Source organism: Molothrus aeneus, chromosome 3 (assembly GCF_037042795.1).
Source record: "Molothrus aeneus isolate 106 chromosome 3, BPBGC_Maene_1.0, whole genome shotgun sequence".
Taxonomy (NCBI): Eukaryota; Metazoa; Chordata; class Aves; order Passeriformes; family Icteridae; genus Molothrus; species Molothrus aeneus.
This window is the reverse complement of record NC_089648.1, coordinates 70,471,003-70,485,366: the sequence shown is the minus strand read 5'-3', so window position 1 is coordinate 70,485,366 and position 14,364 is coordinate 70,471,003. Positions and strand designations below refer to the sequence as shown.

Below are 14,364 nucleotides of genomic sequence, written 5' to 3'. Positions count from 1 at the left end.
ATACTAATATGGCACTAAAACAGAACAACCAGGTAACATCTGAAAATCACGTACATTATCTCCCAGAGCTGCAATGGGATTAAAAGTTACCTGGTGTGATTTGATAATAGGAAAGAACTGCTGCAAGATCTTATTTGCCCCAGGAAAGGAGCTGAGTTGCTTTTGCCCTATGCCATGGCACTCATTCTCATTTCCACAGGGAAGGAAGTCTGCAGTGATGGGATGAACATGGCCACAGCCACTCAGCTGTACAGCAGGAGCACTGCAGAGCAAGAAAATGCTCTGCAATGGATGGGCAGCATTTCTGAGAGCAGCCCAGAGTCACTGTAGCACACTGCTGCCCAGGACAACCATCAGACATCCCAACAGCAGCTCAAGTTAGCCACAGCCATTTAAGAAAAGGGATTGCTGTGAAATGAAAAGTCTAAAATAGAGAGATCCAAGTGTTATTCTCAAATACCCAAACCACTGCATGACTTGTTGGATTTTCAAGAGGCAATGGCACAGGTCTGGCCACATCACCATGATCAGACAACCACCATGGGACAAAGGAATCAAGGCAGTGTTAAGTGTCAGATGGAGATGCCATCTAAGCCACAGGAAAAACTGTCCCATTATTCCAGGAAAAATTGTCAAGAGACAACAAAGGTTCCATGTAAGAAACCGAATTCAGAGTAGGCTGGGCAGGAATGATATTCTGCTGCCATGGGATGAGGATGTGATGCAGTCACCCACCTGACAATCATTCCTCGGGAGCAAAGATGAAAAAGGCTTGCAGACCCCAGGCAGTGGCCAAAAGCTAATCCAGAGTAAGAAAACATGGCACAGAAACTGCTGGATATTTAGCTAAAGCTAAGGATGGAGACCTCCAAATCAACTGGACATATGCCTTCTATCTGTGGGCTCACTAAAACAGACAGTCCCTAAAACAGACAGAATTTCCAGAATACCAAATGCAGACAGAGAGAAGTCCTGTGCTCATGCACTGGACAAAGCTTTCTCTCCCTAAAATACATCACTATTTTAAAAGGTAGCCCATCTTTTAATCCCAAGCATCAAGTTTCTGTGACATTCTCTGCTTGAGCATCTGACTCACTGAATTACAAGAAAGAGGAATTTTTAGTGAAATGTAGAAAACCTGATGTGCAGATTGTAAGTATAGCTGTAAGCATGTTCTATATATTTGACTTTGAATTCAAGAACATTTGAAGCCCTATTGTATAATCTACATTTATGTATAATCATTGTACCTGAAAGTGGATTTTTCTGGTTTTAACAAAGCTTAAAGCTTGTTATTCCATATTTTCTTGGATTTAAGGGGGTAAGAAAAAACTAAATGTTAAAAGAAAACTCAGTTCATGCATCTTCAAAATCAATTATCTACAAACACTTAAAACTACCCATAGCAGCAAATTATCTAGTAAAACTACTATTTAAATCAACTTAAGCTTCCAAGCTCAATTTGTTATCAGTAATGAGCAATAATAAATAGGAATGCAAAAAATATAACCAAAGAAAATATTGTGAACTTAAACCAATTCTTCAACAAGAATGACAATCTCTAAATTGGGTGCAACTAACAGGTTAGCAGTAGGCAGAGACTTAAGCATCATAAATAACTTTCAGCTGAAGAAGCCCAATAGGATCTAAATGCAGCTGCAAGCCAGCTCATTTCCCTCTACCCACCACCACATGCTCCCAGGACCCATCTCTGGCCAACTCCAACACTTGTTAAAACCTCCAGATACCCTGCAGTCAGCAGAAAACACATAAATACATCATTTTTGGATGAGTTTTCTGGCTAAAATGGTCTAACAAAGGACCTGAGGTACTCAAGAAAGTGGAAAGATAGAGTAAAAATGCACAGCTGGGCTGGAGAACTGCAGCAGCCAGCACAAGGATCGGCTTAAGCTGCCTGGGCTGCAGGCTGAAAGCGGGCCCTGGAACAGGAATGAAAGGAATGTCACGGCTGTCACAGATTTGCTTCATAAGTGGGCTGTTTTCAAGTTAATCACACACAACCCCAAGCACAGTTTAAGGAGCTGGGGGGTAAGAATGATCCTAGATAAGAACAGTAGACTATATCAGAATAAACAGATCTCAAACCCAAGGTATCTTGTTCAACATTTAACTTCCAAGAAATGACCACAGTAACTTTTAAAGTATGTCTCAGAGAAGAGCGAGGTAGAAAAACCCCATAACCTATTGACTCATTGCCAGCCAGTTGGTCACAGTCCTTCTTATTCCCTGCCTCCTTGGTGCACTCACACTGCTCCCACTGCAGCAGGTTTCTGGCATTCACTGACCCCTTAGTGAGTGGATTTTACTCACTAATTCAGCAAAAAAAGCCAACTTGACAAACAGCAAATAGTTCTCTACTTGCTAAGCTGACAGAATCAGCTTGGAGGATCAGGAGCGGATCAGGCCAGTTCAAGGACATGGAAGACTCAGGACTTTCTTCTAGAATCGACACATGACCATTACATAAGCTCAGGTACTAAGCTGCTGAGCTGTGAGCCCCCTAAAGCATCTGCACCACCAGCAAGCAAAGGACTTGGGATAGCTAACCATTGTTGAGGACAGGAGCACCAATTTCAGGTTGTGTTACACTCAGCAACATTGTCTCACCTTTTTTTTTTTTGTTCTGACCTTTAATTATGCCCATCATTTCTTGTATTTAAATTGCAAATTATTTGTGAGTTCTTTTTATGGATGGCCCTCACACCTATGGGACCTTGCTCTGTATAGGTCAGGTCATTAGATTCTACAACAACTTGGAATCAGCAAAAATAATTATGCAACATCCAAGCAAAGAGTACTTACACCCTAACAACACCGAAGGAAATACACACCAGACTTAAGGCTAAGCAGAGAAGCTGAAATCCTTGCAAGTTGAAACAGCATTTGCAAAAAAACCCACCCCCCATACCTTCACTTTTGTCAGCCTGGCTGAACTCAGCATGGGGGAACACTTTGTGCAAGACCTCGAGGAGCTTGCTGAAGGTGCGCTCCAGGAGCGGCCGGATGACGGGGGACAGCGCATGGCCCGAGGAGGTGACGGCGCGCTGGGAGGCCGGCACGATGTTCTGCATGGCATGGTAGAAATCCTGCGCGCTCAGAACCACCGAGGAAACGTCCAGCTGCAGCTTCTGGCTGCTCATGTAGATCTGGGGGTAGCGGCGTCTCAGGGCAATCAAGGCAGCCTCAGTGCAAAGTGCTTTTATGTCAGCTCCACAGTACCCTAGTGCACACAGAAACACAAACACCTTCCGTGAAACAGCACTGCTGTGCCACACCTGCAGCAAACATGCATCCAGCTACAAACAAATCAGGAATACTTAATTGTCAAGGACTACAAAGCATCTAACAAAAGGCATCGGGTCATAATCTGATGACAGCGCTGTATATCAAGAAATCAGACATGTTTATAAGGTATACTAAGAAACTAATTCCACATGGAAGTTGAAATCATGTCCATTTTCACTATATCATTTGGTATATAGTGTATTTCCAGTCCTGGGTTATAGGTCTGTTATTGCTCTTTCTTTTCCCTTAATATTGTCTAACGTATGTGTGCAATTTTAACAGGCTAGTTCCTCTCCTCCTTTTTTCCTTTAATACCTCCACATGAATATAATCTTTAATAGCAAAGTAATTTTGTTACATTGAACATCACCAACTTTAAACTTTTACAGTCTGAGAAAATGAGCAGTATAAAGAAAAATGTTTCATGAGTAGAATAGGGAAGAGATAGAATCTCGTGTTAAAAAAAGCATTACTCTGAATTTTTGGAAAAATGTTAACTTCTACTACGAAGAGAAATGTTTCAGACTTTTAAGAGTTTCATAACTTTACTAATATAACCAAAGGTTGAAATTAAAATGCATTAAAATTTTAATTTAGCCTATCTTCATAAGTATCTACAGGTGGCTACCTATAATTGCTTAATCATCATTAGTGAAAAACATAGATCTGATAATTATGAAATACAGAGAGACTTAATACCTCTGAGTCTTCTGCAGTACTAATGGTTTGGGGGTTTCCCCCAGAGCTAGAAATTAGATTTCAAGTTTTTCCATCTCTCCCAGCAAGACCCATTAATATGCCTCTGTATTTTGAGGCACCATAGCTCCATCTTTCAAAAACTGTAGAACAGTATTCCAGTGAGAAAAGACATTTAGAGAATAAAGAGTCACTATAGGAAAATGTGTTGCACTGAGGTACTGCCATATAAAAGTTCATGGGTTTGTAATGAAGTGTTTATAGAAAGTAATTAATCAATTCTTTAGTTAATTCTCATTCAACTGTTGTTTTACCAGACTTCCTCCTCCTCACAGTGTCTTACATTACTTGCATTTTTTCTACTCTATTTTTGTATTAAAACCAAGGAGGGCAGGTTTAGATTGGATATTAGGAAGAAATTCTTTACTATAAGGCACTTGAACTGGCTGTCCAAAGAGGCTGCAGGTGTCCCATCCTTGGAAATGTCCACGGCCAGGCTGGATGCAGCTCTGAGTGACCTGGGATAGTGGAAGGTGTCACTGTCCATGGCAGGGGATTGGAATGAGATGAGTTTTAAGGACCCTCCCAACCCAAAACATTCTGTGATTCTAGGATTGATCTTTTGGCAGCACCAGGTTGCAGAACTGAGGCCTGCCTTGCTTCTCTCTCTTTAGCCTCTGATGTTCCTTCAGTGCTCCTGGCACATATATTTTTACAAGATCCACACAGAAATAAGAAACAAAGGTGATTCCATATACAGTGTTTAAAAATAAAAAAGGAAGCAAGTAATATGGAGGACTGTAGACACTTTTCCATCCCCATCTTTCAGATATATTAATTTGAGGGATAATAATAAAAGATACACACTTTTCAGCTATAAAGGTGACTTAAATTGGATGAGACTTCAAACTGCACCTTTCTTATATATACGTGAAAATAATTTAAAAAAAAGAAAAACAAAAAAACGCCAGATGGACAATCACCATAAATATTGGATAATTCCTGCAATTTTTAAACCAAGCTTTGCAATTTTATAAAAAGGTCAGTAGCTACTCTTGTATAAATTTGGTGAGTCCACACCATGACTGCTACCTAAAACATATGTAGCAATTCACATTCCCAAGCTACCTTGAAATAAATACAGAATACATTTGAAATACGTTCAGATATATCCACTATATGAATTAATAGACAAATAATTGTTTTCAGCACTGAAGTTATGTTATTTATAGGGTTTTTTAACTTTCATCTAACATGGAATCAAAACTATACAGGGACACCCCAACCACATGAAACTATTAGACAGTAGCTACTGGTGCATCAGAGAAACCAAACCAGGGTTCTCAATTTTGCATTGTTCTTTAGGTATCAGGTATCAAGTTCCCATTTAAATTGGTCCACTTCTCATCCAAAAACCACACTAGATTAAACAAAAAATGAGTGAGGGGAGCACTAAACCAAAGCTTAAATGAAAGATGTGCTGAAGATAGGCAGCACCCTGAATGCCTGTCACCTTAGAAGCTAGTTTAGTATCTTTGTGAAAAGATTCAGCAGCTCAGGAGCCAGATCCTTCCCAACTTTTCTATTAACAAATGCTGTAACATCACTTTCTAATAGTCATTTTAATCACCGCTTGTACATCTCCAAAGAATTGCAAAATTAGGAAATAATAGCCTGTAGCCTATTTTTAAAATTAAATTCTCAGGTGATCAGATGCACAATTAGTCTCCATTTCTACCTCTCATTTCTCAGGAGCAATTACATTTGAAGACTAATAATTGGTGTCTCTTTTTGAGGGACTCTCTTGTGCATACTGTACATCCATTTCAGTGACAAGGAAACTGCAAAAATCCTGTTCCTTGAGAAACATGAAAGAGCTTTTTATTGCTAAGAAGCAAATGCACACTGATTAAGCAGAAGAAAAACATAAGTGAAGTATTGTCAAAACAAAATAAAATGTATCATGCCAACAGTAAATAACCTGATGCAGATTTTACCCAAATTGACACTGTAATATAAACTCAGGGTTCAGTGAATTTGCTTCCATTTTTAAAGCATCTCAAGAAAGATGTTCAATTTGCCAAGTAAAAGGTACTGGCACACCTCAACTTAGAACAAAATGAGGATTCCTGTCAAGTAGCCCATTTTCTTCTACCCAGCAACATCAAACTCTGCTGAACATTTCTGAAGTAAAACTTTCAAAGAGCAGGACAGCAAATAAGTGGATTCCTACACAGTTTTCCAAAGAATGCACTTTGATCACCAAAATTTTCCAGCCACCTCTACTGTGCAGAAATTGTGTCCTCTTTAAAATGTCTTCTGCCTAAAACCCACCCTAAACCCCACAACAAAGTGCTACTGAACAGGGTGAAGCATTTAGGTGAACAATTTTGACCACTTCTTCCACTTTATGTTGTGCAACTCCCTACAAAACTCTCAAAATGACTGCAGGGAAAGAGAGTTAGCAAACAACTCAGCATGATGACAGAGATGAAAAATAACTACAAGGTTTATTTTAAAGAACTGTGAAACACAGGAATGCTAATGCCAAAATCTCCCCCACCATCATTACATGAGGATGGGAATGAAAAATCTAAATGGTATCATAATTTTGCCACAAAACACTCCTGCAATAATAAGCACAGAGTATTTTTAACAAGCATCTTCAGCAGAATAGTTTGTTTCTTTAAAATTCTATTAAATAACATTATTTAAATAACCCTTACTACATTGTAAAAAGATTCATCTGCAAAATGCCAGATGGAGGAATTCACACTTTTTCAGTTGCTAGTATGTTTTGTTTCCTGCAAGACTGAGTTTATAGGTAAGTCTCTCTAGCTACAGAAAGTTACCATTCCAAACAAGGGAATAAGCATGAGAGATAAGATGGGATTTACAAAGTTAAGAGTATCTGGGACCCATCTCCAGTAAAGAGAAAAAACATAGTAATTATGTGTATTTACTGAAAGTACTAACAGGACAGAAGTGTGTGGTCTTCTGAGCAATGCTGTGCTCTCCCCAAGCTGCTTCGTCTCACACACACTGCAGTCATGAGGCCAGTCAGGGAAGTGGAGTCTTTAATTCTCACATACATAGAAATCCACTAAAAGGTAATCCATAACACCTGGGACAAAAATCAACCCTCAGGAAATAACCTATTTTTTGCAAGTCCTGGGGCTTTTCCCTTCCAATTTCCTTCTAATTACACCCCTGGATTGTAAGGAGTTCTGAGTTGCACAAAGACCTGCTTCCCAGAAGGCATTTGCTTTGGGAGTATTTCAGCAGTTTTCTTCATTAGGATCCAAATGAAGCTTGGAGTTAAGTGTTGCTAAGCCTGATGAACTGGAGAGAGGTATCAACCATGCTGTGCCAAAAAGCTTGCCAAGTCTAGGCAGCTTTTACGTGGGGAAGAGGTGGTGCTGTTTTTTCGGGAGGAAGGTTGTTTGTTTGTTTTTAAAGAAAACTTGTGCACAAGAGAAATATCAGACTGGTATAAACTACATCACAGACATACATGTGTGCCAATGAGTCCCATTGGTAATGGCCACAAAGAATCTGGAAAAGTCTCTTTAAATCTTTGTCGCAGATTTCACATACAGAAACGATGAGGCACTCTCAAGGTGAAGAAGATACACCAGTCTTACTTCAGCTGTTTTGAAAAGACTTTGTAATACTTCAAAGATTTTCATCTTGGATGTATGGAAACACTTAAATTCCAAGATACAGACTGGAGACTGTCAAGTGTACAGTAAGTGGAGAGCAGGAAAGCCAAGGAAAACAGAAAAGGATGTTTCTTTTTGTTAGCTGACTTCCACAGAACTGACAGGCTTTATGGAGCACAAAGAATGTCTTCCAGTCAAATGTACAAATGGCTTTCTCTATTGTCTGAAATTTTAAAATACTGTGTTCTCAATGAAAAAATATGTTGAATTTTAAAAGAAACATCTGTGGGCTTTTTCCCACCTATTCCCCTCTCTCCCACTAAGCAGCACCACACGTTTGCACAATTCAAGCAGAATTTACATGAAAGGGGTTTGTTGTGTGCTGCTATACCCGGCAAAGCTAAAACTGGAGTTTCCTGGATAGTTATGTGCTCTCCTCACCAGAAGATGTTGAGGTCTTTGTGCATCGAAAGCAGAGGGATGCTGCTTCCATGAGAGGTGTCCCTGCGGATGAAGAGGATAATTTGGATGTACTGCAGCTGACTGAATGGACTGATGTTCAGTTTAAAGTTCTTACATTCCCTGATGATGGATTCCAAAGCACAGATATTTCAATCTGCACTTTGTCTGAGAACTTCAGTGCTCATCCAAGCAGATGACTTACAGAGGATGTATCTTTGCATGCAAGTTGTTGAGAAGGTATTGTAGTGTGTGCTTTAGGGTCATTTCCTCTGTTAAATTCACTATACAAATATTTGGGTTTGTTTCTGATTAGATTTAAACAGCAGGCTTATCTTGAACAACCAACCTCCATTCAGTACAGCAGGTCTTTGTGAGCTCCAAAAGTGTATTTAATGTATTCATGTTGCGGTGCTTTTTTTCTCCCCTACCTATGTCTACACTTTGAGGTTTTTCTGTGCTAGCAATCTGAAAAAAAATTCATCTTTAGAAAGGCTGGTTAGTTTGTTGGATTTATGTCAGAGGAGAGCATGTCAGTCAGTGAAAAATAAACAAAAATCAAAAACCCCACACACAAGTACTATTTTTTTTCTCAGTAAGTAGACAGAAAAAACCCTAAGTCTGCCTAAGTCTCTTTTGTAATTTACCAATTTAATGGGAAGTCTACCTAAAGATTCCAATTCCAACTTCATTTTGCTTCTCTTTAAGGGTATGCACCTTATATAAGGACAGTGATATCACAGAAAGGAAACGTGGTTGTATTTTCAAATGACTACTAGCTACTCATTTTGTGCTTTAGTAAGACAGAAACATACTTGTTACTACAAAAAGAGTATTGTTCAAAGTACAGAAGTTTAGAAAGGCAGGGATAAGAAAATCTTGAAACATTTAACATACCTTCCAAGTTTTACATCGAAGAGAAAGACTCTACAGTAAAAATACTAACAACATAACACTCACCAACACATTTTTCAGCCAGTTCTCCTAAGAAAGGATCTGACAATTTGGGGTTCCAATCCCTGGTATGAATTTGCAAAATGTGCTTTCGTGCCTGATTAAAAAATAATAATAAAAAAAAATTAGATTAAAAAACTAGCAAGTCAAATCCCTATCATAGAAAAAAATATTCTTTATTTGTGTGAATCTATAGTTACTTTACCTGCTTTTGCATGTAACTGAGACATATAAAATGGAACTTAGCACTCCATAGTCTTAGCACTTCAAAGAACAAAGCTTTTCCCTTCTTTTTAATTTCATATATAAGCAGTACTTTTTTCACCAGTTACACATTTTAATTTCTGTTTGATCAACATTATTATACATGAACTGATCAAAACTCATGTTCTATTAGGAATTATCATAGTTTTATGATTTCATTTTTAATTACTGCACCTATGAGTAACAGGTTCTACTGTCAAAGGCCTCACCAATTAATAGGTTGAGTAGCACATCACATACACATGAATCCCAAAACAATTTCAGTTAAAAGTTATATAGAATTTAAATAAATCTATCCATATACAAAGCACATTTAATTTTAGGTATAAATTCATGAAGCATTATGGTTGAGTTCATGTAAATTTAGAAAAAAAAACTGAAACGTTCCTGTTGCCAGCATTGTAATGCCTGGCTGTGCATCTACATTTTTTACTTAGAAGTCTACAAGATTTAAAGTTATTTTGTCTTACCATAAGCTTTCAGCCCCCAGATAGTTAAGGTTCATTATACAAATCCATAGTTTTGAGATAAGCAATACAGCTTATTGTGAATAATTTACCTCTGTTTAGTTTTAGCTATATCCTGAAGATCTGAAGCTCAATACAATTTCATGTATACAATCTGTTTGTACTAAAAATGCCTTCCTAAATTAAACATTCTTACAAGCAAGAATTAATATTTTTATTTCATAAGCTTGGTTGTCAGGCATTCAGATGTTTAGTATACTACAGATGTTTATTAGTAAATCTCCTTTCCAGGTTTTACCTTCTTGTCAGGCAAGTTGAAAAGAAATTCCCTGTCAAAGCGACCAGGTCTCCTGAGTGCAGGATCTATAGAATCCAGTCTGTTTGTAGCACCAATTACAACTATTTCACCTCTATTATCCAGTCCATCCATGAGGGCAAGAAGAGTAGACACTATAGAGCTACAAGAAAGTTTTCAGAATAAGAAAGTTTTAGCAACACTTCAAGAACTTCGGCATTTACAAATGCAACATTAATATATTCAAAAGAAAAAAGCTAAGCTACAAACATGTGCATAACAGTTTCAAGTCTCCTAAGTTCCACTGGCCTCCAGGTCTGCTGGCCCCAAATTTCTCTCAGCAGAGTGGAGGGACATGGACACATAAATACCACCACCTATAGAATGACAAGTACAAGTGTGTTGCCATACAGAGCACAGCAAAACTGAGATCAACAGCAGCCACAAAAAAATTCAGCCAACAGCAAACTGTTGTAAGAAATGTTCTAAAAAGTGACAAGATAGCAACACAAGATATGTTTGTACATCACACCATTAAGAATAAAAGTCACAGGTGAGCTCAGTTAGTTGATAGAACATTACAATTCGTCGTGCTAGAATAACATTTTTTCAACTGGTTATTCTATTGGGCTGGTAACAGACAATCTGTTTACAGCACAAAACAGAAAATCAAGGAATAGCTGTGGAAATACTGTAGTTAATAATGTGGTTGAAGGGTAATTGTCACTGCAATTCAATTCCCAGCAAATTACAGTTTGCCTGAAGGACTGAAAAGATGACTTTCAACACCAAAAAAGCAATCTGTCCTTTCTAGTATAAGTGGGCTTCAGAAAAAGAAAAAAGCTTTCCTGTGAAATGAGAAAAAATTACATTTAAGAGTTTACCAAGATAATGTACCCTATACCAAGATAATGGCAGCATAGAAGAAATATTACCTGTGAATCTGATCTTGTCTGCTAGAACGAACTGGAGCCAAACCATCTATTTCATCAAAAAAGATTATAGAGGGTCTCATCAAGTATGCCTGGTATGCAATAAAAAAAAACCAAAAACTGAATTCACTGTTAATTTCTAATTTATCCATCAAAATTGAACATTGGTTTCACTAGAAACCATTAACATGCTAAACTAACACATATATTGAGACATCTTTGTTAGAAAGTGTAAAGTCTGAAATGAAAACTGAATTTCCAACTCCAGCAGTGTTTCAAAGCAAAGCAGAGTGCAGTCTACTTTGAGTAAGCAAGATGGCACCAGTGTACCAGTTTTACTGTGTGCTGGACAGGTTAAAGACAAACACACACCTGACACTCAGAAAACATGATCTTATCTGCTCATAATCTGTTTGTTTAGACAGCTCTCTCTGATAACTACTTTTCTTTGAGCTACTGCTTTACTGCTTTGTGTAACTCTCTGTTTGTCCAATCTCTTCTAAGCCAAAAAAGAACACTAAAATAGACACACAACCAAGGCAAGCATGCACTCCCCTCTGTAGCATTTATCTTGAACATGTCAGTCAAACTCAAACTGACTGGTTTTTTTTTTTCCCCCAATTTTTACCCAAACTACTTTGCTTCATTAATGAAGAAATCAAGAGACTTCTTCCTCTGAGTTTACAGAGCAAGTAAAGCTACTGTCAGCATTCCCCTACTCTTTTCATCCAAATATGACATTTGGTAAAATCCTACTTAATTTACAAAAATGTAGTTATTTAGTTTGAATTGGAAATACCTTTGGCTACCTAAACCACAAAACACAACATACAGAGAAATTATATCAAGAAAAATATATTTTCTTCTAACCTGATCAAAAAGGAGTCGAAGCTGACGTTCAGATTCACCAACCCACTTACTGAGACAGTCTGCTCCTTTCCTCATAAAGAAAGCCACCTTTTTGTCTCCTTGACTGCATTCATTAGCTAGAGCTCTAGCTACCAAGGTTTTACCTGTTCCAGGAGGACCATAGAATAAACAGCCCCTGAAGATAAATGGATCAACACAGTCACAAACTTATTTTACGTCTCCTGAAAAACTCCAAGTCAAATTTTATAATGAAGACAGGGAGCCTGGAGAAGAATGACTTAAGATCTTGTATTATTATTTTGTAGTAGTATTGTATTATTAAAATGTTGCAGTATTAACATGACTTCATAAAATCTAAGTTTGTTTTATGCTTTCAAATCAGTAAAACTTTGATTTGTAAAGAACATTAATCAAAGGCATATTAAGTTTCCAAAGGATTCTTCTACATTAGTTAAATACCACCTCTTCAAGTATTAGATTTTAAGTAATACCTTAATCAATATTTGTTACTTCTTTGGAATGAAGTAATTAAGTGACGAAAATACCCCCAATTTTTCAATTGACTTAAACACCATTTAAATCACATACCAAGATGCCTCATTATTAAATATTATAATCCCAATATACTATTATAGAAACATCAGCATTTTGCTTGATTAAGTAAAATATTTAATAACATAATGGGAAAAAAAGGCAAGGTACTACTAAATAAAAGAAATGAGAATTCTTTCTTTAACCAAATCACAAAGTTTACCTTCCTCCCACAAGAAAAATATACTAGGTTTTTTTAAATCTTCATCCTGCTCATTACATATTCTGATAGACAAGTTGGGTAGCAAACATGTAAATCTATTCAAACTGTAAAACACTTCAGGGAAAGAATCAACCTCCTATGTGTTTTCAATTCCTCAGAGCTTAATTAAAAAAATACAACAGTGAGAGTAAATAGACCTACCTTGGTGGCTGAATTTTGAATTTTTCAAATATTTCTGGATAGAGAAGAGGAAACACTACCATTTCCTTAAGTGCAAGGATATGATGGCTCAATCCCCCTATACTATCAAAACACACCTTAGGGAAAAAAAAAACCATATTAAGTTTATATTGTAACAGCTTTCCACAAAAGCACCTTTACTTATAAAACATTTGAAAACAAATTAGAAAAAATGCATTGATCAACAGGATTTCCCTGAATTTTGAATGTGTGAAAAACCAGCTAAGCAAGTCAAGTCTTGGCTGCCCACATGAGGCTTATCTGGTTTGCAAGTTAACTGTGCCAGGGCTGCCTGGACATCTACAGAGATCCAGCCTAAGTCCCAGAGCAAATGCTTTGTAGTCCAAAGGAATAAGGAGACAAAAGCTTTGGTAACAATAAAATAAAATTTAAAAAAATCAGTGAACTTTTTTATGAATTTACTTCAACATCAATAAAAGGCTGTGGAGAATTCTGCTTATGCATAATTCAGGGAAGGAAGATAAAAAGCTCTAACAAAACCTACTGATTTATCAACAATCATTGGGTCAACATCAGCCAAACTCGCCCCAACTTTCACACGTTCCCGAAGGATTCCACTAGCTAAGTCTTCTGCTCTGAAGTTTAGAGGCAGGCACCTGTTCAACAATAAACAAACACCAAATAAATATTGCTTTCATTGCTTGGAGGTGAAGAAACAAGAGATTAAATGCCTTTAACTACATAAAGAGATAACCTTCCCAGACTGGTAAAGAAAACTAATCTTCTTTTTTTGTGGTTAACTATGGTTATGTATCTGGAAGTTCCTTAACATTTATGCATCCATACACATAATTTAATCTGAAGAACTAGGCTGGATAGATTATTTTGATTGAACACAGAAAAAACAGTATTTCCTTCCTTTAAGCCCCTACACAGATACTACATCAGGCCAACACATAGTTAAAGGGAGGAAGAAAGGTACTAGTAAGAGACAGGTTACACTCAGAACTACACTTCTGGTCATTGTACATTGCTTGAATTCATTGCAATGGAAAGGGAACAACGTGGCAGACAGGAAGAGATGGAAAAAAGATGAGGGAACTTTTTTTCCTGCAGAATTTTCCTACCTAGTATGAGTGAAAAAATTTAATTATAGATCTTCCATTTTTAGATTACTGCTAAATACATGTAAGGTCAAAAAACTGTGCATTAGGTGTTTAGAATGCATGAACTCTTACACAACAGGACGAGTGAAGAGCTGAAAGTACAACTGAATTAATTAGAACCAAGTTACACCAATTTTAACCAAGAGGAGTTGATTTTTATAACCCAACTGAATCAAACAGCTACTCTTATATTTTCATCTTTTTATCACTATTATTAATTATCTACTCATAAGACTCCAAAACCTGAATTGATATATTACCATCACTCCTCCTAAACCACATCTGCAGGTAATTACCAGCAGAATCAAAAGTCTGCAGAACTCATAAAACACTATAGA

The 14,364-nt window shown here is 37.3% G+C and overlaps 1 protein-coding gene across 1 annotated transcript in view; it reads right to left on the bottom strand.

The window, feature by feature from the left end:
* Positions 1–14,364, bottom strand: part of ATAD2B (ATPase family AAA domain containing 2B) — a 71,934-nt gene that overhangs the window by 32,377 nt on the left and 25,193 nt on the right. The window contains exons 10-16 of the mRNA XM_066547160.1: positions 13,405–13,516; positions 12,861–12,976; positions 11,906–12,080; positions 11,039–11,127; positions 10,107–10,266; positions 9,084–9,174; positions 2,930–3,241 (exon numbers count right to left, since the gene is read on the bottom strand). Coding sequence (XP_066403257.1) covers positions 2,930–3,241; positions 9,084–9,174; positions 10,107–10,266; positions 11,039–11,127; positions 11,906–12,080; positions 12,861–12,976; positions 13,405–13,516 — 1,055 coding nt within the window. The remainder of the gene's footprint in view (positions 1–2,929; positions 3,242–9,083; positions 9,175–10,106; positions 10,267–11,038; positions 11,128–11,905; positions 12,081–12,860; positions 12,977–13,404; positions 13,517–14,364) is intronic.